This window comes from Polistes canadensis, unplaced genomic scaffold, assembly GCF_001313835.1.
Source record: "Polistes canadensis isolate GaletaPanama2010 unplaced genomic scaffold, ASM131383v1 scaffold_4, whole genome shotgun sequence".
In the NCBI taxonomy this organism is placed as follows: domain Eukaryota; kingdom Metazoa; phylum Arthropoda; class Insecta; order Hymenoptera; family Vespidae; genus Polistes; species Polistes canadensis.
The window spans coordinates 752872-778142 of record NW_014569551.1 but is presented as its reverse complement, the minus strand read 5'-3'; the positions used below and the strand labels follow the sequence as shown (position 1 = coordinate 778142).

The window sequence follows — 25271 nt, the reverse complement described above, 5'->3', positions numbered from 1 at the left end:
CTTTGGGAAGTCAACGCTAATGTGCTCTTTGCGATACATATATTATGAGATAACATTGGATATTCCCATAGGATAAAAGCTCGATTTTGCGGCCATGTTCGCCCTAGCATTATCCTGCCGGACATTTTGAAAGGATAGCCAAGTTGGACGAATGCTTTCATTTTATTTCATATCTTAAATTTATTAATCAATTGTGAATTATTTTTCGATGGATTGGAACGAACTAATGGTAAAGCTAATGCTTTTTTGAATGTTATCTTTCCGATGTGGTGTGTGAAAACAAATTTCAATCATAATCTTTAAATTGAAATTAAGCTTTTAATAAGTGAAAGTATTATATTTATAACTACAATAAATTAAATTAATTTCTCTTATCTCGCGATGTGAAAACTTATGAATACGTTTTCCCATACGAAATAACATGTTTTTAAAATTGACTAAATTAAAAAAAAAAAAGAAAAAAAAAGAAAAAAAAAGAAAAAAAAAGAAAATGCTTTTCCATGCGCTTATAATTATTTGCTAAATGTTCGTATAAAATCCCGTTTAGTCTCGTTAAGGATGCACAGAAAGTGAGCGTGTGTAAAGAGAATGGGATTGGTTGAGATGGCATAGCTTAATTGGCAATTAGCATACTACCAATGAAAACATCTGGATCCGACAGGTGCGGCCCGCTTAATTCAATCGTTGCACCGCGAAAGCTCAAAGCTAGCCGTTCCTTTCGATTCCCTTTCACAATCGAATGCGACTCGAAGCTGGAGAATCGAATCGGTTCGAAAAGAGTGCTTTCTCTCTCACAAGTCCTACCTTTGTCTCTATATCTATCCCTCTCTCTCTCTCTTTCTCTCTCTTTCTCTCTCTTTCTCTTTATCTGACTATGTAGTTCAAGAGTGCAGGAAGGTGTGCGCGCGCACGTGTTCACCCTACGCTTTGGATTCGTCTCTCTCTCTCTAACTTCATTTCTCTCTTTCTCTCTCTCATCCCTTTTGACTCTGTTTCTCTTGGAAGATCTCTCCCAGGGGAAAGATCCGTGATCGGGGGATTGTAGTTATCGGTTTCCTCGGGCGCTTCGACCTTTCTCCTCATCCTTCTCTCGGTACCTTTTACTCTTAGTGTCGAGTGGTACCTCCCTCCGCCTCCCCCCGCTTCCTCCACACCACCCCACCCAACCTTTCCCCTTTCTCTTTCTTTTTCTCTCGGCAAGTCCTCCTTCCTTCGTAATTCTTAGGAGTGCCACTGGAAAATCGAAGCAGCCACGGTTCTTGCCACTATATCTAGAGATCTCTTCGGCACCTAAAGGCGTAACCTCGGTCATGGGAGGCCCTCGTTAAGGATCGATGGCCTCGTTACTGGACAACCTGTCTCGTAACGTGGATCGCCCCGTAACCGAAGATACTTCATGGCAGATGGTAGGTACTTATAAAGGTGTCGTTCGTTGCTTCTCGATACTCTTTTTTTTTTTTTCTCTCTGTATCCCTTTCGATTAATTTTTTTTTTCTTTCTCTCACACCTCTATACTATTCCTTTGTTTTTCATTTATTTGTCTATTTAAAAACACGAAGAAGGAATTTACTAACGAGATTCACCTTTCACCGCGATGAATATGGATGCAAGGTTGTTATCAACCTCCACCCCCACCCCCTCTCCATTCATCCTTAGGAAATCATCTTCTTTTCTTTATTCTCTATTCGCCAAATTTTAATTGTTTCTTGAATAAAAATAAAAAGAAGAATGGAGCTTAAATTCTTTTTTTTTTCTTTCGGTCCTTTAGGTTGTAAATATACGCTAATTTTTTGATATGATTCTGGAAATACGTCAGAGTATTCGAATAGAAATTGAAAAATTGAAGGATCGCGAGGTAACGATAGTTTAACGACTTCCTGCTTTGACGTATCGAAAAACGATATTTAAACAATTTTTTTTTTTCGAATTGTTTAATAAATTGTTATCGTTACATGAGATGTTATTTAGTTTTGCAAGTAATTAGTTATGCTACAGGGTAGTTTTGTTCTGTTCTGTGTTTAAAAGAAAGAAATCTATAATGATGATAAAGAGAAAAATGGAGATAGAAAATATGGGAAGAATGAAAACGTGCAAAAAGTAACTTTTGCAATCGCAGACAAAAGATATACGATGCGACGTCTCGCGGGTGCCCGAAAAAGCATAAAAGAGTATTCCGCTTTGTCTCTGTCTAGATCTTCTTTCTCTATTTTTCTCCAATAAGTCGAAACTTCTAATCTCGGGTTATATTATTTCTACATTTCATCCTTACCGTGGTATGCTTCAACTGTCTTCTTCGGCCTTTGTACCATGTAATTACTGCCGGTGGCCTTGAACCGGTGGTCACACATTCTACCTCATAGCGTTTTCCTGCTAGCAATGATTCGTTCCCGATTTCTTTCTTACCGGGTCTTCGTATGGCCACAGTCAAAGGTTTCACTGAAAATATATTAAAAAAAAAGATGATTATTTATGTAGATAATGTATGTATGTATGTATGTATTATCTTTAATATGATATCGATATCAATAATAAACAGATAGATAGTCTACTATTTTAAAGGATAATTATTGTCAATTTTATACGCGTTAAAATTGATAACACAACGATTTCCCATTTCCATTAAATTATTTTACAAGGAAATATTTTGTTTTCGTCATTAGCAAGAAATTTTTAATTAATACCGTCCACTGCCATTTATTTTAATTTGATCTGCCAATCATCCCTTTCTTTTTATTTTACTTTTTCGTTTATTTAATTTTTTTCTTCGAAGCACAGCGTTTGGCAATTGCATCTATGATCGATGCTAATCAGACGCGATAATTAAGGTGAATATAAACGAGCGCGTTCTACGTGAGCTCGATATGAATGCGAAAACTCGTTGCGAAACATTGAACTCCGTTCGACAGTTGATCGTTTGTCATTTTCATCCGTTTGAGTTGCATCGATGGTACTTTCGTTCTTGCATATACTACTATCTAACAGGGTGGTGTTATTTCAGAGATAACCACTCGAAAAGCTACCTGCGAAGTGTTCATTTGTTGTGCTTCAGTTGAATGATTTTGACAGTACCATTGTATAAATAGAATCTAACGTTAAGAATAATTTATTATTATTACTTTTTTTTTATTAATCAATTATCAATGTTGCCTTATTATAATGCAAATCAATTAAATTCATCCAACACGTTGATTGAACATTTTTAGAATAAAAAAAAAACAACAAAAAAATGATAGCGAGGGATCGAGTGCAAGAGAGAAAGAAAGAGAGAGAGAGAAAGATCGAGATTTTGCTATCTACAATTTCGCAGATTTCGTTTTCACGATCGGTCTGTCTCGCTTCTGTTCGATATTTTACTCTCTTTCGTTCTCTCTTTCTCTGTCTGCTCTTTGCTCTTTTTTAAATTTCCTCTCTCGCTTTTTGTTAGTCCAATGGCATGAAATGAATACGCGGTGGATACATGGCCACTTGGTCGAGGTCGCGAAAATCAAAGGGGAGGCGTCGATCAATCTCTATACCTCTCTTCTCTTTGCTCTTTTTTTTTCTCTCTCTCTCTCTCTCTCTCTCTCTCTCGCTTTCGTTCTGATTTCGTTTTTTTTCCCTTTCCTTTTTATTTTTTTTCCTTTTCGGATCCCACCACTATGATGGGGGAGTCTACTTTCTTTCTTTCTCGCTCACATCTACTATCGATAACGGGTCTTCAATTTCACCCGGAGTTGTTTCGAAAAATATCGTAACTTTCACAACGCTCGTGATTTAACGTGAATCATTCGGGTGTGTCGTTTATTGAGGAAAACAAGAAAATCATTATTAATTGAAAGAGAGAGAGAGAGAGAGAGAGAGAGAGAGAGAGAGAGAGAGAGAGAGAGTTACTGGGAAGAAAAAATGCTCGCATAATACTTCTTCAAGTATATTTTGTTTCGAGAATAAAATAACACGTTCCTGGTAAACCAGTTTGTTATACGCAACAAACACGCTCGTATGAATAATAAGAAAAAAGGTTATGGAGAAACGCATAAAAGAAAGTATCAGTATAAAGGATCAACATAATATCGTACCTAGAAAATGATTAAGTAGAATTGCATATTTTTTTTTTTTTTTTTTTTTTTTTTTCTTCTTCTTCTTCTTCTCTTTCGTTTATAACAAAAAGGGAAACTACAGGATGGAAATGATTCTTAGAAAGTGTTTTCGTCTTACTAAGAGAAAATCGGTTTCTTTTTTTTCTCTCTCTTTCTCTGTTGAAACTAAAGAAAGGATTCTAAAAAGTCCCAAGGAGAAAGCACCGCTGTTTCCAAGGCTCGCAACTCTCCTTCGAAAGAGACGAATGAATCGTTGGGTGGGTCTCGAGGGTGAATTTAATACATTTCTCGTGTTATCTTCCTTTATCTTCCCTTAAAGACGATTCACAGCGACGAAGAAGTAAAGGATGTTGGCCCACTTTTCCTGTCTCGTAGATTTTATCGTTTAATGCGGGACAAGAGATAGGCCTCTGATTTGTTAGTCGGTCGATAAGAATTCCTACCCTTTTTTTCTTTTTTCTTTCTTTCTTTTTCATTCTCTTTTCACCTTTTTCTTATTTTATGTCTTCTTCTTCCTCTTCTTCTTCTTCTTCTACTATTGTATTTTCTTTTATATTCGTCTTATTTTTTATAAAGCTTTTTTGTTTTTGGGAAAGAACCGTATAATCGTATATCATTTAATTCCTTTATCGAACATTTTCTTATTTATTTTTTATTAGATCGTTCTTTATAGGTTGAATTTTTTTTTTCTTACAAATAATAGAAAGATATAAATTTTACTTACGATTTAGGTCCAACGTGATAGAAGTAAACTTAGGTTCTACTAAATCCGTGTTGTGCGCTTCGCAAGTAAAATTAGCGCCAAGCTCCGATCGAGTAATCGGCTGGAACGTAAGCCTGAAATAAAAACGAATTGTCTATCTGTACATTATTCAGATTAATTTTGTAATTCGATTTAATTATAAATCAATATTTTCGTTTAAATAATTACCTATTCTCGATGACGTCTCCGGCGTTGTTCTCGTATTCTTCGTCTTTAATATTTCCATTGATAAGCCATCTAACCATAGGCTCTGGTTTACCTACAATCATCATCATCAAAAATATTCATTTCATATTTTATTCTCTCAAAGAACAATTGTAGAAAAATAATAATTTAATCAGCGTTGAGAGAATCGTGCACAATTAAATAATTGAATAAATAAATGATGACAAAAGATTTTCATTTCGGTCGTGACTTTTATAATCGATAAGTTGGCTTAACGAGTATGTTCAAAGAGCAAAGTTTCATTCTTTAGGCAAATGTCGGTTTATCAGACGTACATTTCAATTTAATTTCGCATTCCCTTTTTGATTTCTAAGCTCTTTCTCTCTTAAATGAGCCTCCCTCATAAAGCTTTGCTTTAATTTCAAACAAAATTCGATGCAAGTTAACTAGGCATTGAAATTTAAAGAGAATTTTCATAATGATTTTGCAATACTTTTCAATCCGTTGAAAGTGTATATTTTCTAATATTTCAATAGATGAAGAATTATTTAAATAGTTTTAATACCTTAGTAATGTTGAATACCGAAGAAACGGTAAACAACAAATAGTTTAATGACACGAGAGAGAGGAAAAAAATGTAATTTCTTTCTCAACTAAAAAGTTGTTCAGGGGTAAAAAAAAATCAGTGAAATAAGAGAGTACGAGAGCAGAAACTAGGAAAACAGAGAATGGGATAGAGATAACGTATACACCGAACGGGAGCTATCGTCGAAGTAACTAAACGGCGGATGAGTTCGTGGCAACTTTTAAATTAACCGATACTCTAGAACACAGCAGGGCAGCGCATGATACTGCGAGCAAAAAATATTGCACTTGATAGGTGAAAGTTGTAAACTCTCGTATCACGAAACGCCCGATAAAAAATATTGTACGTTCATTGAAGAATTAATTAAAGAGCAACGTAGTGACACATCTGTGTCTCAACTCATTTATTCAATTATTTATATTTATATTAATTATCGTAAATCGATGGTGGGTACATATGTATTCGTTTGAAAACACGAACGTTAACGAAGCACAATTTAAATGTATAAAAATATAATAATCAAAGAGAAATAGGACGAAGGAATAAAACGCAAATGATTCGCATTGAATTTTTTCTATTCGAGTTTAAGAAAAAGGGATGTCGCAGTGGTGGATATCTTTCGATGTAGTTGCTTTCATTATTATTCATGTAGCTTTCTTGGCTGCTGGAATCGCAATTTAATCAGGTTCAAGATATAGCGAAAGGACGCTTGCAACAACACTTAAAATTGCAAGCTGATCTTCGTAGAAAGTGCGCCGTACGTATAGCGTAACGCCTCTTAGATTAGCTTGGTATCATTGTTATTCACGATACTTGCCCATCCTGATTGCGTTTTAACCGTCTCGTTCTTTCCAATCTTCCTTCCCTCGACCACTTTCTTTTACTTTCCTCTTATTCCTTCGTGAATCTACGATACTTTAGGGAACGATGTTTCGACGCTAATTCGATCTTATTAATGTTCTTTTCACGTACTACATAATTTTGTACATCATTCAAAATAGTTACATTACAAAGCATACACCGGTATTTTTACTTGTTTCTTCAATTTTATCTTATCAATTTGATCTATTTTCCTTCAATGAGAATAATTTTGTTCTGGGTATTATTTATTATTCAACATCCATACGAATTCTAATCGTTTAATTTTCTTTTTTAAGCTTTAAAATTGTATAAATACAATTTATTTTAAATATTCAAAATAAGAAATCAATGCGATTACAACTCGTATATAGTCTTATTAATTATACATTAAATAACAATATTAAATAAGACATATTGATAATAAGAAAATAAAGAGACCAAGTGAAAGATAAGATGAACTTTCTGAGCGTTCCTGGCATTGACTTTAACCATTGAACTATAGTCAAACTCTCTTCTTCATTGAGCGACGTTAGTAGGGCTGTTGGAACGACGACATTTACGCTATCTCCAAGGCGTGGCACTAAAGTGTGGATTTTAATCCGCGGATACCGGACGATATCTTGCAGGATTAAGGCGTCGCTCGGCAGGCGGCCACCCACATCTAACAAGTTTACCGTTGGTTCGAACTCTGCTTAAGGCAAATACCCACCACCGGTGGCTTCGGGGATCAGAGCCCTCACGTTGGATATCCTCCCTCTTTCTCTCTGCTCTGCTCCTCTCCTCTCCTCTCCTCACCTCACCTATCCTCTCTTTACTAGATTCCTAATCGCTTCACCCTTCCCTTTACCTTCCCTCTTTTCCCCTTTTCTTAGTCCTTTCAACGCATCCAGATTTAGTTCCCTTCCCGTTCGATTCTCTAAATTGTTCTATCTTCTCTCTCTTCCCTTCCCTCCCCTCCCCTTAACCTTTCCAAAACATTTACGAAGCTTACTTACTCTATGACTACGTTCAATCTTATAAAGAGACCTATATTCGATCGTATTTAACTGTGAAATGAAACCTAGCTACTTGGAAACAGATATGCTATAGAGACCATCAACGTATACATGTTATACGGTAAGTATGGATTATCGTTATCAACTATCCATTGATAGACAAGAGCTATTAATGATACCCTTCATTACTCAAGATATCAGCATCTGACAACTTGTTCAAGATACTCGGTATGGTACGGTATTGTAATTAGTGTTTAATACCTTTGTATCTCATTTTAGAGTCTGACAGATATCCTATTTCCTCACAATATTCTCCGTGTCTTTATAATTAATAATTATTCTGTAATTCCTGTTCAACGTATATAATTTATATACACGATCAATCTGTGTCGTTAAATTATATATTAAACAAGTGAATATTATGTCAATCATGTTGACCAGGGATGAGGAATGAACTCGTCGTTAAGTTAAAATATTCTATAGATGTTATTTCATTAATCAAATATATTATTTCTCGACTGAAAAGTTCTCAGGTATTTCTTTGAATATGTTTTTTTAATTAGTTTGTAAAATTGAAATGTCGAAATATTACGTATAACATTTTATTTCATTTTCAATTATCGTTATTCGTTGTAAGGGTGAATGAACATTGAATAAATTATACGGTTGTTAACTGTACGAACCTGGTTACAACGCTTAAACTTGATCTTTCTCATTTATTTCATATTTTGATTGGCTGGCTCTAACAAGCTACAATTAATAATTGGTTATTACGATTAATTGCGACTTTGATAATTCATCGGTTTTGTTTATCGAATTAATACGCTTTAAATGTCGACGATTTGTATGGAGGGATAGGCGTGAACGTAAATGTCACTACATATTCGAGGAACGTTTGTCGTGGGATAATCGATCGCTCATTCGTCGTTGTAAGCTAAATTATGTGTGCTTTCTTCTCGTTATGTATTTCAACCAAAAGCTTTATATTGATAATAAGCATGAAATTAAAAAATTAATGATTCCAGAGTGCAGTCGAAAATATAATTAAACAGGGGAAAATAGAGAAATTACGATTATTGGAAAGATTTGTAATTATCTATAAATTAACGTATTTTTTAAATTACATCTAATGTCTTTAGGATTATTTATTTCTAAAAACGATAATTTTTTCTTAATAATCACATAAAATATATTTTTAACTATTTATCTGATTCATTAGTTTTCCTGTAAATTTCTCGTGTGTGCTATCCTGTTGATAATAATTTTTAATCACGGAATGAATTATAATATTCTAAATGTTTTTTTTTTTAAATTCGTAAATAAATACGTTGCCATTGATTTATTTACATTAAATATTCTGTGTGCGTGTATTACGCAATATTTCATAATTATTTTAAAACGATATTTTATATTTTATTTCCTTTCATAGGCAATCTATTAATTATTTAACCATTCGTAATGTCTACTAAAAATTAATACGTGTTAAGTAAAATTTTAATTTATTTTACTTTTCGAGTCATTGCGACAAAATTTTTATTTTTAACGAAATACAGAGGTAGGCTATAAAGAACCAAGAGGGAAAGAGAATGAGAAAAATAAAGAGAAAGAGAAAGAGAGAGAAGAGAGAGAGAAAGAGAGAGAGAGAGAGAGAGAGAGAGAGAAAGAGAGAGATTGATACGATTGAAATTTTACTTTTTAATATTTATTTTCGAACTTTTTCGGATTGCGTTGATACATGGATTGAAAAATAAATACCCGTAGCACTTTGTCCGACTTCCGAGCTTGTGACGTTACATGTAATCCTGGGGGAAATAGGCGAAGTGTTTCGGCTTGTTGGATATTCGAGTGAGCTAGTGAGGGAGAGAGGGAGAGCGAGGGAGAGAGAGAGATAGAAATGGAAGTCGATCGAAGGTGAAGAGAGGGAGAAAAGAGAGGCTCATTCGCTCTGCAAGCGCGGATAATTATCGGAATAAACTGGCTCGATGTAGAATACACGGTGAGTTGGTTTGCCGGAAACACGACATTCGCTATTCGGTTCTGATTTACTCGCTCGGGGGATTTTCCAGAATGTAACTAGTGATCCGAAGAAAGCAAAAAAGAGGAAATACACAGTAATATTCTATTGTGATTTTCGATAAAATATTGCCATCTAAAATCGAAGATATGCGTTTAAGTAATACATAATAATAATAATAATAATAATAATAATAATATTGGGTTGGCAACTAAGTGATTGCGGATCTTTTGGTTGGCAACTAAGCGAGTGCGATTGTTTTAACATAACCTATATATTTAACTATATATTTATAGGGGGGTAGAGGAAGGGAAACGATTACTCGAGTAATCTTACACACGTTCTTATTTTTTCGTTCTTATTTTCTTCTACACTTTCGAACGAATAAAACGAAATAAATAGATAGATAGATAGAATATTATTATTTAAAAAAGGATATCACGTGTTAATAATTAATTATATTACGATAGATATATATATCTAGGTCTACGAATAAATGTATCATATTTAATGTTACAGGAATCTTCTGTGTTGTGTTGGGGTTTGACAGGTTAAAAAAAATCTTACGAGAGAAGATCATAGGTAATATGATTTGTCATGAATTCTATTACCTTTACTCGTGTATTCGTGGCACTTTAAAAGTAGGGATGAAAGTGAGAAAACAAATTAACAAAGAATGAAAAACATCGAGAAAATCAATATTGTTGTTTAAATTCTTAATTGATATTAAAATAAACTTTCTCGCTTATAATTGAAAACCTGATAAAATTGGCACACCGAAAAATGGGCACATTTTCATTTTATTTGAATAATTTCTTCTTCTTTATAATTTTTATATATATATTTACGTAAGTACTTATTTATACAAAAAGATAGATAAATAAAAAGAAAGAGAAAGAAAGAGAAGTCCCCCGGGGACCTGTAGATTTTTATTAAAGTAACCATGCTCACTTAGTTGTCAACCAAAAACTCTGCAATCACTTAGTTGCCAACCCAATAATAAAAATAATAATAATAATAATAATGGAAAAAAAAATAAAAAAATTACCAAAAGGAGGTCACAAAACGGTATCGCGAATAAATGCCATAATATAAATTAAAATGAAATATCTGGAACGAAGTAACGCTGTTCTTTTTCTCTCTCTTTCTTTCTCTTTGTTGTAGAAAGAATAAGGAACAAGAATAGGACAACTATTTATTCGCGTCTTTTTAGTCCCTTCCACCAATCGTTCTTTTAGTCTCAGTGGGACGCGTACGATTGGAATCAATTTAAAGGTGAAAACGTTACATCCTTCAATCCAAAAAAACGATCTATCGTGATTTTAAAAGTACAAGACCAGGGAGTCTATTTTATTTTTGTCCTTTAAGAGAAGAAGGGACAAGGTTAAAGGGAATGATAGGTATAGGGAGAAGGGGTAGACTTTTTTACGCGCGTATACGTTCTCGAGAACAGGCCTTTCGATTCTTTCCGAGCACGAAGTTAAGTAATTGGCAATAAATTTCATTCGCGGAACGAGTCGTAAAATTTCCTCACCACCGATGCTATAAATTATAGACAAAGCGGAAACCGAGCACCGAATTAGGTTTAACTTTAAGTCACGTATAATGAAGCAACCAAGAAAGAGAAAGAGTGAATAGAGATGAAGATAGAAAGAGAGATTCGAGGATGAATTCTTTCTCTCGTCAGGAGAATCCTCTCTGCGTGTATTTTATTTTCATTATTTTTATTCTCTCGAAATATTCCTACGTTCGGTAAATAAACTTCACTTTTCTTTTATCTTTTTTTTTTATTTCAAATCGATTAATATAATAATCCGCGCCAATCTTTATAACTTTTTCCTCCATTCTTTTCCATTTATTTAATTAATCGATTGCTCTCGTTCGAGTGGTTCGATAAAAAGGATTGAAAAGTGCAGAAGCACGCGTAGACTCCCGTTATTAAAGACATTATCATCTTTCTCCTTACACTTCTCTTCGTCATCGACCTTGTCGTCGTTGTACGCTTGAAAGTAACCAACTAAATTACTAGGTAAACCACGACTTTCGCATCATACCGCTTTCCGATTCTCCTTTACTACCGCGAAATTTCATTAGAGTATAAAAATTAGATTATTTGGGATGCATATGTAGGTTAATATATCTTGTGGTAGACGCAAGAGATTGGAATATTTGTTCTTTTTTTTTTTTCTTTTTTTTTTCTTTTTTTAACAGAAAAACCGAAGCGATAATTATTGAACGCGTGGTGAAACGGAGTGCGGGGGATTAAGGGGAATGCATTCAATGGCTATTTCTGCCTCTTATATGGCCATTGATTTCTTTTTTATTTTTTTATTGTCAGAGGTAAATGAATGAATGAGCACGATAAATATTAATTAATCCAAAAAAGTGAACACACGAGAAATAAATAAGATATTATTATTATAATACTTATCGATAAAATTTGAAAAATCTTGTCTTTCTGCCCATTCATTTTTATATTTACATTAAATTATATTAATTTTGATTTCCGATATTTTTCAGCGATGATGAATACAAATTTTATTAAATATTACCGTTTAATCAGGAAGTACATAACATTTGCACGTAATTCCTGCATTATCAAGTAACGCGTTTCGCACTGCGGTCGCGTATTGAATTGCAAATTATGTAAAAGCAAGCGGGAAAATAAAGAAAAAGAAATGCGGTCAACGTGAGAACGCATCGCGTGTCCTGTTATTTAACAAAAAAAAAATAAAAATGAAGAACGAAAAGGTTTAGAGGGGAAAATCGTGATTGAGAGGAATAGAGATAGGGAAAGAGAGAAAATTATGAATTAATTAATTTTCATATATTATACACAATGATATAAGAAGATATCGAGTTGAATATATCAATTACATTACTGCAATGAGAAACCGATCGGACTACCAAAATAATTACCGTACCGGAAATAATTAATTATCTATATGAATAGGTATGAAACCATCAATTAACTTTGATTTGTCGATTCGCGTACTACGACAAATCGAATTGTTCGGAGTAAGCTTTCAGAGCGTATTAAACGAGTCGATTATTTTCACATAAAATACTTTCATTTCGCATTCCCTTTGTTTTCTATCATCTTATCGACGACGCGCAAAAGTCTAGGATGTTTCTACTGAATACGCAAAAACGTTGTCTTGATATTATAAGACGAGAAATTTCATGTAAAAATGATCATAGATTTGGATAGAAAGCAATAAAGATCGATATGCGATCTAATGAGAGTGGAAGCTGTTTGAGCGGTATTCGGAATGGCATTGTTAAGGATAAGCCGATCTTCTCGATATTCAATTTATACGACGCAACGTATATGATCGATGCGCACAGTGCCGATCCAATTCCCATCGAATCTGCATACGGCAATATTCCTGGGCCTCGATATTCATCGATTAGACGAATGATCTATAAGGGCTTGCTTTTCTACCTTCGGTCAAAATTTCTCTAAACCATAATATCGTCATTTTCCCGGGAAACATTATTATTTAATCCGTTATCCGTTTATACAGATCCCGTAGGCGTATAACGAGAACTTTTCCATCGACGTTCGAATTCGTTTTCTGATTGGAGGGATGGTATGGGATGGGATGGGGTGGGCTAGGCTGGGCTGGGGATGGGGGGGGGGTTAAGGAAGAAGGAAAATAATAAAAAAATAAAAATAAATAAAAACGGGCGACGTCTATATACCGATATTCGATTAATTTTACTTTTGAGAAAATACGCGAGAGTAAAGGGTGGGCGGTGTTATGGAGAAAGTTATCAAAAGTAAGTTGGAGTGTTTATCGGAATTATTGACGTTTCGATAATCGAAGCCGACTGAATGAAAAAGGGCAATCGTTCGAGTTTATTTGCAACGGCAACGGATTTGATCGAAATAAGAGGAAATTAGAGAAAAGAATAGAAAAAAAAGAAAAAGAAAAGAAAAAGAAAAAAGAAAAAAAAAAATAAATGATCGAAAGAATTAATTTGTGAACGAATGGCCTCCGTTCGATTCGAAACACGAACCGTATATACACCGTCGTAGAAAGTTAATCGCTCGGAAAGATCAAAGATACTTGTAGGTGCTTTCGAGTCGAAAACACGGTTACGGATATCACGCGACAATTACGTCACGCCGCGGGATACTGTAATCGCATTTCACGGAGTTTCGAATTTGCCTCATTTTGATGGCAGCAATCCGTGCCTAAAAGCTTAACGACATTTTGCTGTCGCGATATCCTTTTCCAAAAATGGCGGAAACTCGTTTAATCAGCAAGTAGTAGAGAAAAAAGATGATAAGGAGATGAGGAAGGAGGAAGAGGAGAAAGAAAGAGGAAAAATAAAAGAAGGAGTTGCGTCTCGTCTTTGCTTAAGGGGGTAGGAGGGGTAGGAGGGCTTTCCCGTTGAGTGCCGTCAACGTTCTTCTAGAAGGTAGGGAAGATGGAGGTCGATATTCGAGTGGTGGAAGACTAAGAAAAAGACAGACAGATAGGCAATGAGAGAGAGAGAGAGAGAGAGTGAGAGCTAGGGAAAGAAGAAGAGAGAAGAAGGACGCCGAGGAGGAGGAAATAATCTTTTAAGACGGTCGTAGAAGTTGCCGCAGTTATAAACAGAAATTTAGATCCAGTTGCCAAAGTAAACAGTAGTGGCCGGTACTTCAACGTTCCATCTTACTCTTATTCTTAACTCCACCCTCGGAGCTTCTATCGAAGCTCTTCCTCGAAACTAGAAGAAGTCGTTTGATCTTCCAACCCCTTCGCTACCGAAAGTCATTTACCTTCGCTAATGTCCGACCGAACGTGAAACTTTTCACTTAGTTCTGTTCGCCGATAAAAACTTGGCTGATCTAATAACCGACGACACCACTGACTCCACTCCTCCTCCTCCTCCTCCTTTCTTTCCTTCCCTAAAGTCTTACCCTGGTCCCTAATCACTTTTTACAACGTTCATCACGTCATTTCGATTTCGTGATAAAATAAAGTAATAAGTAAGAAGCGAGCATATATTATCGTATTCTTTTCTTACCGCCTGTTACGCGACAGGTGAGATAGGGAGTGTCACCCTCTTCGTACGGCCCCGCCGTCCCGTTCAAAATACGACCCCAACGATCCAAAATGGTCGGCTGTTCTGGTGGAACTGTAAAAATAAATCAACAAGATATACGATTAGAGAATCCCTATAGATTATGTTGAGAACATTTGCTAATAAATACTTTCGCGTTGGGTAAAAAAAAAGAAAATTATTGAAACTCGACGATAACCATTCCTATTTTTTTTTCTAACGAATACCATAAGCTTTTATTCGATGTGAGAAAAGAAATTTAAATATCAATATGCATGACCTAAAGCATTCATCGCATCCGTATACACATACATACATACATATAGGAGGCCCTAGCAATTTCTGATTTTTCTGTTAGCGCAAAAATCAAAGCAAATCGAGATAAGTATTTCGGTGTTTTCTTCGAGCCAATTCCAATTTACTGTGCTTCGTGTAGCTAGTATCGGTCAGATATAGGTACGATCGTTCCCGGATTAAACGTAGCGATATTTTTTTGCGGAATATCCGCTCTCGCGAAATCGGAACGAAGTCGGATAAGCCGGCCGAGATATTTCTCTTGCTTTTTCGTTATTTTGGAAGTTAGCTGCATACGTCGAACGTATAGGACGCTTTATCAACGAGGTTATAGCACGGTATATCCACTTTCCTCTGGCTCCTCTTCATCCTCTGCGTTTCTCTGACTTTACCTTTTTCTCTTCTTGTCCTTTTTCTTTCTCTTTCTCTATCGCTTTTATTTTTTCTTTTTTGTAACGTGTTATACATTTGGAATCGTTTCTATCATACATAGAAGCCTCCGTGCGAACATATGTAACAAGCTCCTGGATAATCTCGACGAAAAAATTTCCCCGTTTCCGTTTGTAAAAGACAAAGTTCCGTTACAAATGGCTCGTGGAACGTACAAATGTTAAAAATCTGCGAACAATTTACGTACGTATAATATAATATATATATGTTACTGTCATAGCCGGAAATCCGCCATTGCTAGTAATTCCTCGGCATTTTTATTAATGCAAAGAACATTCCGATGAAGTCGGAAACAGAAGAATTCCTGCAGTTTTTCCTAAGCATTAAACATCATACTTTGATATTCTATAGAATATCAAATTACTATTTAAACAACGTTGAAAAGAATACATTCTCGGGCACAGGCACACACAGCCATCCGCAACCCCTCCCCCACAAAACAACCCATACAAGTAAAGAACATTTCATTCTAAACCTGTGTATCTTCCGATACGATAGGAAACAAAAGATACAGATTTCCATGGAAATCTCTATGAATATCTGTCTAATTAATGTCTAGAAAATATACTCTGAACCTTTGCAAATCGATTTATAACTCGATAAGGTATTTTACACGTAGGAAAAAGGGAGTACTTTAATATAATATAAGAGTCATTAAAATCTATTAACTCTTAGTATAAAAAATATTTACAGAAACTTTTCAAAGGAATATCAGAGATTGCAATGCTGTAAATTGTACAACTTTGCTAATTCTTTGAAGAGTTTTGGTGAATATTTTTTATACTAAAAGTGAATAGATTTTAATAAAACTTATATTAAATTAAAGTACACACTTTTGCCTACGCGTAGAATATCATATCGAGTTATAAATCAATCTGAAAAGGTTCATAAAATGGCAAAGAATGCGATGCTGCAAATTTTTACCACTTTGACATTTCTTTGAAAAGTTTCGGCAAATACGAGTAGACCAAAAAAAAAAAAAAGAAAGAAAGGAAGGAAGGAAGGAAGGAAGGAATAAATGAAAGTGGTATAGTTCACATACCGCGTTTTATCGTCAATAATCACTGTAACGTCGTCCGGCTTAGCAAGCCGCTGGGAAATAATATCTATCGATCCGTGATATCGTTCGTGGACCTACGGGGATTTAAACTCGGGACGAGTTCTCTATTTTTGGAGAATTTATTTTTGAACGATCGTAAAATCGATGAAAGAACCAATGTTTAAATGTAACAAAAAGAAAAAGAAAAAGGAAAAAGAGAAAAGAAAAAAAATCATATAAAAAGAAATAAAAAAAAAAAAAATTTGTTTAAAATCAGGGGATTGCGTGAAAAAAGAACAACCGAAACGTTTATGTTCGTAGATGTTAGTCAGTGCTCGTTCACGTATTGTCCGCGTCGAAGTTTAATATACCTACGAACGAGCAGGATTTCCGAAAACTCTCGAAATGATCGAAAATCGACGCTGAATGGAGGATGATGTCGTTACCAGGGTATGATTCGCGGTATTTCCGACGAAAGCACTTAATCAAGCGCTCCACGTTTCGGCAAATTCAATTTCGAGCATCCATCGTAACGGACCGATATCCCTACCCCTTTCGTCTCCTCATTCACCTCTTTATCTCCATCCCTTCCCCCCTTATCCATTTTACCTCTTATTCTCGTTTGCTTTTACTCCACTGTTATGCTTTCTATTCTATACACCAGACTTATTCTCTATTTTATTCCCGTTCATACCACGTACGCCTTTTTTTCAACGACTCGTCGAGTGTGAACGCGATAAAATTTTCGTCAGAAGCTCATTCTCTTTTTCAGAACACCCATCTCACATTCGTTGGTATACAAACAAGTAAGTAGGTAGGTAGGCAGACAGGTAGATACGTACTTGTAAACAATTCACGACAATTTATGGCCGCTTTTCATTCTATAATTGGACACATCGTTGAAAAAATAAAACGTTCCTTCTCGTGTTAATGCTCGAACGTACTTTTGATTTTTCTTATTGATTCTATTCTTTTATCATTTTTCATCAGATATCATCTGTTGCTATTTTTTAATGTATGCTTTTTTCTTTTTTGAAAAGAACGAACAATGACGTTCAATACAATTTAATTTCAGAATCTTAGGAAAAAGAAAGATATGAATTCTACACGTTTTTTTCATTCTTCTCGATGTATATAGAAAATTTTTCATGTATAGAATCCAACGTAAGTGATCGTTGAATAAAATGGGAAAAAGTGTTTCTTGTTTATCTCGAGATATTGAAGAATCCGATGATGTTGTAATAAAGCTCAGCTTTTCGTTTTATTTCACCGATGTATTGTAATTTCTTTGTCGCGTTCATAGAACTTATCGAAAATGCAAATCTCACGCAGCATTCTCGATGCTTTCGTTTGTAATTCAACGGAATAAAATCTAAGAGCATTTCAAGTAAAGCGAGTGACTCTCGCAAGTTGCAGTTACTCGACGTATCGACGGATATCGTTCGGAAAGAGAATAAAAGCGAATTACTCCTTGAAGTCATTCATGAAATCGCAAAGTGGATTCCGATCTGACTGGAAGTGTCTTGAACGTGATTCTTAGATATTTGTCTCGGATAAAAAAACTTTTTCTTCTGTCTTTTGTTGCTTTGTTTTTGAATAATTTGAATACTAAATAATTAACAAGTGTATTTTAAATTTTCCAAAAATTTACGATATACTTCAGAATAAATCCGATCGGATATTATTACATTTTATATATACTTTGTGACATAATAATATTTATAATTAAATTAATTAAATTGCTAAATAAAATCTATGATAAAGAAAATATTGTAAAATATGTGTATAAAATAAAATATAATCGATATCTATATTTTTTCTCAGCATCGATATCGATTCAATATCGATAGAAAACTCTTTTAACACAATTTCATCTTCTTTAGCGAAAGAGTTTCGAATTATTTGACTTTACGTAGAAGAAGTTTTATGGAGAAGTTGAATGTGTTTTCTTTTTATTTTTTTCCTTATCTTCCATTGGATTGCTGAGTTATAGAGAATTATGTAGGAGGTCAATCGATATGCGTATAGGTACGTCATATCGAAGGAAAATGCATCGACGAATGCAATCCTTTGTCATGAAAGTTCGCAACGGTCCTCCTATTTTCATCATCTCTTTCTTTCTCTACTTATTCTTTAGTGTTCGACGAGATAACGGTTTCTGCTAGCAAAAAGAAATCATATATACGTTCGATACATGTATATCAAAAAATAGAAAGAATGTATTCACAGTTGCGTTGCGTTGGTAGGCGGATTTTCCGCGTACGTCGACCGATATCGCTCGATACCTTCATAAAAATTGATATGGATCCAATGGAAACAATGTTGGGAGGGGATGGTTCGGAAGGGGGCGAGTGAGTTAGGGGGTTGTGACGTTGGAGCCACGAAGGGAAGAAAAATCACGGGAAGCCGTATTGGGAATTATTCTGTCGTTTCTTGTCAAAATGTATTTGCGTGTAGACTCGTACCGAATTTTTTTTTTCAAATCGCTTTAGGCAAACGCATAGAGAGGAAAGAAAAAAACAGAGAGAGAGAGAGAGAGAGAGAGAGATAAAAAGAGAGACCATAATCTTTAGAAATCTGCTCGAACACTTCCTTTATCGAACATACGTATATAGATACATATTATATATACGTAGATATCAATACTATTTCCATTCTTATATCAGACCGGGGACAAAGAAAGAAGAAAGTGAGAAAGGAGGATCGATGAAGCTCGAGATTCGATCACAAAATCGGCTACTTTTCGAATTTTCTTTAACGAAAAATTGCCTTTTGATAGAGAAGGATGTTAGTTTCGTTGGAGTATTCACTAGCTTTACTTCTTATGCGTTTTATTTCTTCGAGTACTCTGATCGATGGAAAGAGTTTAAAGCTGGTCGACGAGTATGACTGTCCTGAACTTCCTAGTTCAATTTGATTTTCTCTCTCTCTCTCTCTCTCTCTCTCTCTCTCTCTCTCAATCTGCCTCTATCTCTTTCCATAGGTCAAAAAGGTCAGGAATACTTATACAGTGAAGTTTGGGTAAATGGGAGTGTGGTGAGGTCCGAGATACCCACATGAAGCGTTATATCGTTTCATCGTCGAGAGTATTGCATCGCGCATAGCTCGTCGATCGGACGCACGAAGCTTTTGTCGTGCCTTGAATTCTCTGGTTGAAAGAATTCGAAAAAGTGGTTGAGTTGTGAACGCAATGCAGAAGAGAGAAGTTCGTTCGCGTTAGAGAGAATGACGTAGAAAGAGTATTGAGAATGAACAAAGCGTGGAGGTATAGAGATGGGGTCAGACTGTAGAGGAACCTTGTAATGGCAATTACTAGTTGTAATCAATGGGCCTCGTACAGATCGCGCCGATAATTTCAGGGCCGCGAATGGAAAATAGCTATTCTCCCTGACCCCTCTCTCTTCGCATACGAGAGTACATTGTAGAAGCTTCTCCTACTCGTACACCTTCTACTACTACTACTACTACTACTACTATCATTATTACTCCCTGTACTTCTCTCTCACTCTCTCTCTTTCTTTTTTTCTTTTCACGATCAAGCTAAAGGTACGATGCATAGCTTTTTGCTTGGTTATTTGGTTAAATATATTAAGATAACGAAGAGAGAGAGAGAGAGAGAGAGAGAGAGAGAGTAGTTCTATTACGAGAATAGGATGACCGTAATTTTTAATCGAGTTAATTTTAAATCCTCATGCTCGTTTTTATAGGCATACTAAAAAATGAATATCGTCGAGTATTGATTCCTAAATTTAACATTTCTTTTTTTTTTTTTCAAATATTATTTTATTCAATACTCTTCGCAAATATTCCAAATGACAGAGTGACAAAAATATGAAATTGGTTTTAAATATTGAATATATATATATATATATATATATATTTTTGTATTTTAATCTTTTTAAAATTAATGTTTACTTTTTTAAGTCGTTATAGGAACGGATAGAAAGTTATTGTATTTTAATTTAACAAATCATTACCGAATAAATCGTGCACCGATTGTCTAACATAAATCATACTGCCTAACACGAAGATTAGATTTATTGTCGAATTATTAGCATATGTGATCATGTGTGTTGCCCGAGCAATAGTACAACATTGAGGTAGCTTTAGTTATCAGTGCCTTGACCATAGTGAATGCTTTCGTGTCAATTGGTAATTCCTACAGAGAGGTACGCGCCTCACCGTCGCTGGCAAGAGCAACTATTAAGTCAGACAAGTGGAAACGCGTTAAATTTCAAGGGAATGGTTCCCCAATAGTAATAGCCAAGCACTGTCAGACGAGCAGAAACATTACCGTAAGTGGTGAGAATATCTGTAGTTGGACGAACTAGCTTTAAGACCGTTTGAAATAGAAATTGGAGTAAATTCTGTATCCCTCCGAAACGTGAACCTTTTGAGCCAGCTCTATTGATTTTTGCTATTGATTGAAACTTTGCCGGGTTTTATCTCTCACTCTCTCTTTATCCCTTTTTCTTTCTCTCCCTTTTACACGCCCTCCCCCACTTTCCCATCACTTTTTCTCTCTATTCCTCTTTTTTATTCATAAAAAACAAACGCCACTTTTGCCGCGAATGAATCATGAATTTTTACCTGAATTCGAAAAATAAATGAAAAATTAATAACATCTTGCAAGAGGAATAATTAATGATTAGTTTAGAGATTAATAAGGATTATCTCTCAATTATTCCTTTGTGATTCGTAACGTGGATCTCAAAGTATAAAGTCGTCTAATATTATTTGGGAATACCATACATTTAGTTTCTTGAATAATAAAAACTTTAATCAATATATTCAGAAAGTAAGATGAATTTTTAAAAAATTGCTTCAAATTGTTCCCGATTTGATCGATTAACAGAATTTGTCGTAGATCATGCGGTACGGTTTGCCGAAACAAATTACGTGCCGCGTATGCATTATTCAATCGCGATTGGATGCACAATCAACTGCAGATTTTATTAGAGATTTTTTTTTTTTTTTTTATACAACATATACGCGTATGCTAGCGTACAGAAGGGGTCGACAGGGGAGGGGAGAGAAAGAGGGAGAGAGATGGAAATATAACGGATAGATCGTTTCACGGGCATATTTACAACCCCAGCTGTGGTTGCATCAGAATGTCATATCGAATAGGATAAAAATTGATTTGCTGAAAGAACATTTGCGAGTGAGACAGATACGCGTCCAAACAGAACAAATCGATGATGCCGTTCATCCGTCTCTCTCTCTCTCTCTTTTTCTCTCAAATTCTTTTTCCCTTTATTTCGTTTTGTCATACTCTTTGAAAATTTGAATTCTCTAAGAGACTACATAAGACATTGGTAAATGCGAAATTACATATCGCGAAAAAATGTCTTTATTATTCCGTTCTGAAGTTTAATAATATTGCCACATTTTTTCTAGGAATGAATTATCTTCAAACGACGGTATGTGTATCAAGCTACTTTTCCTTCCTCCGCGACATTTCTTTTACAAGATAGAATCGCTTTTAAAATAAAGTCACGAGATCCACAATCCGAGTATTTTTTCCTTCTATTATTATTACTACTACTACTACTATTACTATTACTACTACTGCTAGAAATATGTTCACTCTTTGCAAATTTAATCGTAAATTTTCAGTTAATATCAGTCAAATCGATCGAAAATATTCTCACCCAAAATTCGTATTAAAGCTTTTAACGTTTGTTAATGGTGCGTTAAAAACACTATAGGACGAGCGTTCGATGCTTTATTAAATCTCTCCTATACACACATATATGTACACAAGCATATATTTGTATGAATGTAGTTACAATGTCCGTGAGTTTCGTGTCTCTATAGCTACATACCTGTTCTCCCATTATTTCCCACTTATTTTTGGATTATGCTGACAGCAGAATATCGAACGATCAATGATTTATTAAAATGATCATGATTTGTAATCTACCAGAGATAATATTATAGGAACGCGATTATTCTTTGATGTTTATTACAAAAAACTTATACCTTTCAGTTTAATTTATCGCCGTTGGTAAACGAAATATATCTACGATGTAATATATTTGATAAATGTCAAAAATCTTCGGGTACACAAATCAAAACGAGTACTTTGGTAATCTTTAACGTAAAAGGAAAAAAAAAAAAAAGTCAAATATCGACAGAAATGTTGTTGACGTTTCATGAAATGGTTCGTTCGAAGTTTTTTCGAGTATAACGAAGGAAGAAAAATGATTATCGGTTTTTTTGTTGTTGAGATATTTTAACCTTTCAATATTAACTAAAATGCGGTTTTCGTTAACGAGATTTATAAATCACGAATTTTTTACAACTTACAATTAAACATAAAAAGAAATTACATAAATCGATTGAACGAAGTAGGGTCAATGAAGTCGTTTGAGAATAACGGGTCGTATAATTGTATCAATTAAGTGAAACATGTAGATGATTTATTACATTTTAATGGATAAACAGTAGATCTATCAATCTATTAATCATTCGTGCGTGTTGTACCTCTAATAAACTTTTCAATTATGAAAGATTATTCGTCTTTCATTTATTTACAAGTAAGTAACGTAAACGGACAGGAAAAAAAAAGAAATTTGTGAACGTGGATATAGCGAGATATCGAGATCATCGAAGTTTCATCCGTGGATGTCAATAAAAATGTCAAATTTTATTTGGAACATTCGTCGCAGCCATTCTTCATGTATCTTGTCAATGGCCGGTCGTTGAGTTCATCGTTGGTCGTTCTCGCACCCTTCTTTCCGGTATCGTCGTTGACGTCGACGGAGCTAACACGATCGTCGTATTCCTCGATAAAACCGGAAGACGAGCGACACCTCGTAGTACATGTCGTCTAAACCACGTGTACGTCAAAGCGGACGCAGGTGTTTCCACTTTTGTGAAATACGGGCTACAAAAGTGACGAGACATTCTCATCCCAGATGTTTCAAGAGTGCATCTCTCTTTCTCTTTTTCTTTTTCCTTCTCTTTTTCTTTTTCTTTTTCTTTTTCTTTTTCTCACTACGGCAAGAATAAGTGAAGTACAAAAGTTTCTATATGAATCCAGCATATATTTTTACGAAAGCAAACGTCACGACGAAGTAGTTTTCTCGCCAGATATTTTATTATTTATGACGTAAAAGTAGAAGAAGAAGAAGAAGAAAAAAGAGGGAACAGATTGAGCTCAACAATACTTTAACTATCTTTTATTTTATTTGTTATCGCATTGTTGAGTTGCCGTAATCCTTAAGTCTTCTATTTCATTCTTTATAATATTAATTGATATATATATATAGCGTACTTTCTTAAGCGTGATTTTCTCGGCGGACGAACAAAGTGGATGCTTAGCACTTTCTGTTTCCCCGATTTTGGAAGTGAATTTGGAAAGTTCGTACGGAGTCGGTACGTCACTTATGAAAATTTCATCTCTTTAAGATTTGAGCGAACATCCTCGAAACTATTTTAGTAGGTGTTCTCTTTCGAATCGAATCTTAAATGTTCTATTTGATATTATAATACAAGCTATATGAAAGGTTATGGCAAAGCAGCATACAAGCAAGCGAGTGAATGCCAGAAGAAATGTCGTCACGAGTTCGTGAATTAATTCGAAGCTCAACCTTCCTTTAGTTCTACTCGGTTTGGCCGCCTTCACGGTGGAAAGTTAAATTCACGATTCGTACGAGGTACATGAGTTTCCACTATCGTTCTAAAATTCAAACGAGCCAACGGCAGAGCAACGAGTATGCCACTCGATCGTTGGGGACCGCGGCACAGATTTTAAAATACTCGATCGTCCGTTGGTATCGCATTTCCCGTCAAATTTCGAAGATGTCGTTGCGAGCAAAAAGAAAACGCGAAAAATAGAATAGAAACGCGGTGATATAAAGAGGAAAAGAAGATATATTATGCAAATATATTATATTTGTAGGATTTTATACGAGAGAATAAATAAAATTGAAGGTGGGGAAACTATAATAATTAATTAATTATTTATGAAAATATAGAATAGTATAATAAGAATATAATTATATGATTTTTCTTAATATGTAATTTATAAAACTTTGTAATATTTTTTAATTTATACAATCGGTACGAACGTTTTATGCCAAAATATGGCGATTTGCATAGCGCACAAAATGACACTAGAGCATTTTTAGGTATTTTAAATTTAAAAATGAATCTTTTCTCTTATTCGGGCATCATCTATTTAGGTATTCGTAATATAACTTATAACCTTTTCTTCATTTATACAATCATCCCTCTAATAATTTCAACTCGAATACTTTATAATTTCCTCGTACATTCATTCATACTCTCATATTTTATATTTATACAGTAACGTATATAGAGAAGAGAGATACCACTACAAGAATCGAGAATAAAGTCTCTTCTTGAGATACTTTTTAAAAGAAATCACGTGAAATGCGGTAAGATTTGAACGCATTGAATTTTCTAGAAGGCAAGCCAAGGAATTGGAGAACGACGAATCGATGGAAGGAAAAGAGTTGCACGAATAAAATCGAAAAGATCGTTCGAGCGAAAAAGAGATATATCGAGTATGAGAGATACCTCGGGTTTTCGTGAAGATTTTTCGGTTCGAACTCGTAAAAAGCGTCGTCGTAGGCTTCGTAGTCTCGGTTCGAGCCTCGTGAAAAGTAGAAAAAGGAAATAAGAAATGTTAAAGCAAAAAGAAAAGAATTACGAGAGAAAATTCAGGAAGTTTCGTTTATTTATTCATTTATTTATTTATTCATACGGTGACCTAGCGCCCTTAAGGCTACTGAGAGCACTCGTACTAGATATACGAATGGTGGAGGTCCAAGAGTCGTAACCGGAACGCGCCCTCTAAAGCGTATACGAAAATGATCGTAAATAAGAAGTATATTTATTTTCTTTATTCGTATGTAATTTTCTCGTCTTATTTCGAAAGTTACATTTCTTTTTTTCTTTTTCCAGCTAATTTTACTCGTACCCACAAAAATTATATAT

The 25271-nt window shown here is 34.8% G+C and overlaps 1 protein-coding gene across 3 annotated transcripts in view; it reads right to left on the bottom strand.

Moving 5' to 3' along the window:
- Positions 1-25271, bottom strand: part of LOC106787222 (hemicentin-1) — a 300901-nt gene that overhangs the window by 50010 nt on the left and 225620 nt on the right. For all 3 annotated transcript variants that reach the window (XM_014749414.1, XM_014749431.1, XM_014749423.1), the window contains 4 exons: positions 14483-14593; positions 5008-5098; positions 4801-4913; positions 2270-2436 (listed from right to left, as the gene is read on the bottom strand). In XM_014749414.1, the coding sequence (XP_014604900.1) occupies positions 2270-2436; positions 4801-4913; positions 5008-5098; positions 14483-14593 (482 nt within the window). The remainder of the gene's footprint in view (positions 1-2269; positions 2437-4800; positions 4914-5007; positions 5099-14482; positions 14594-25271) is intronic.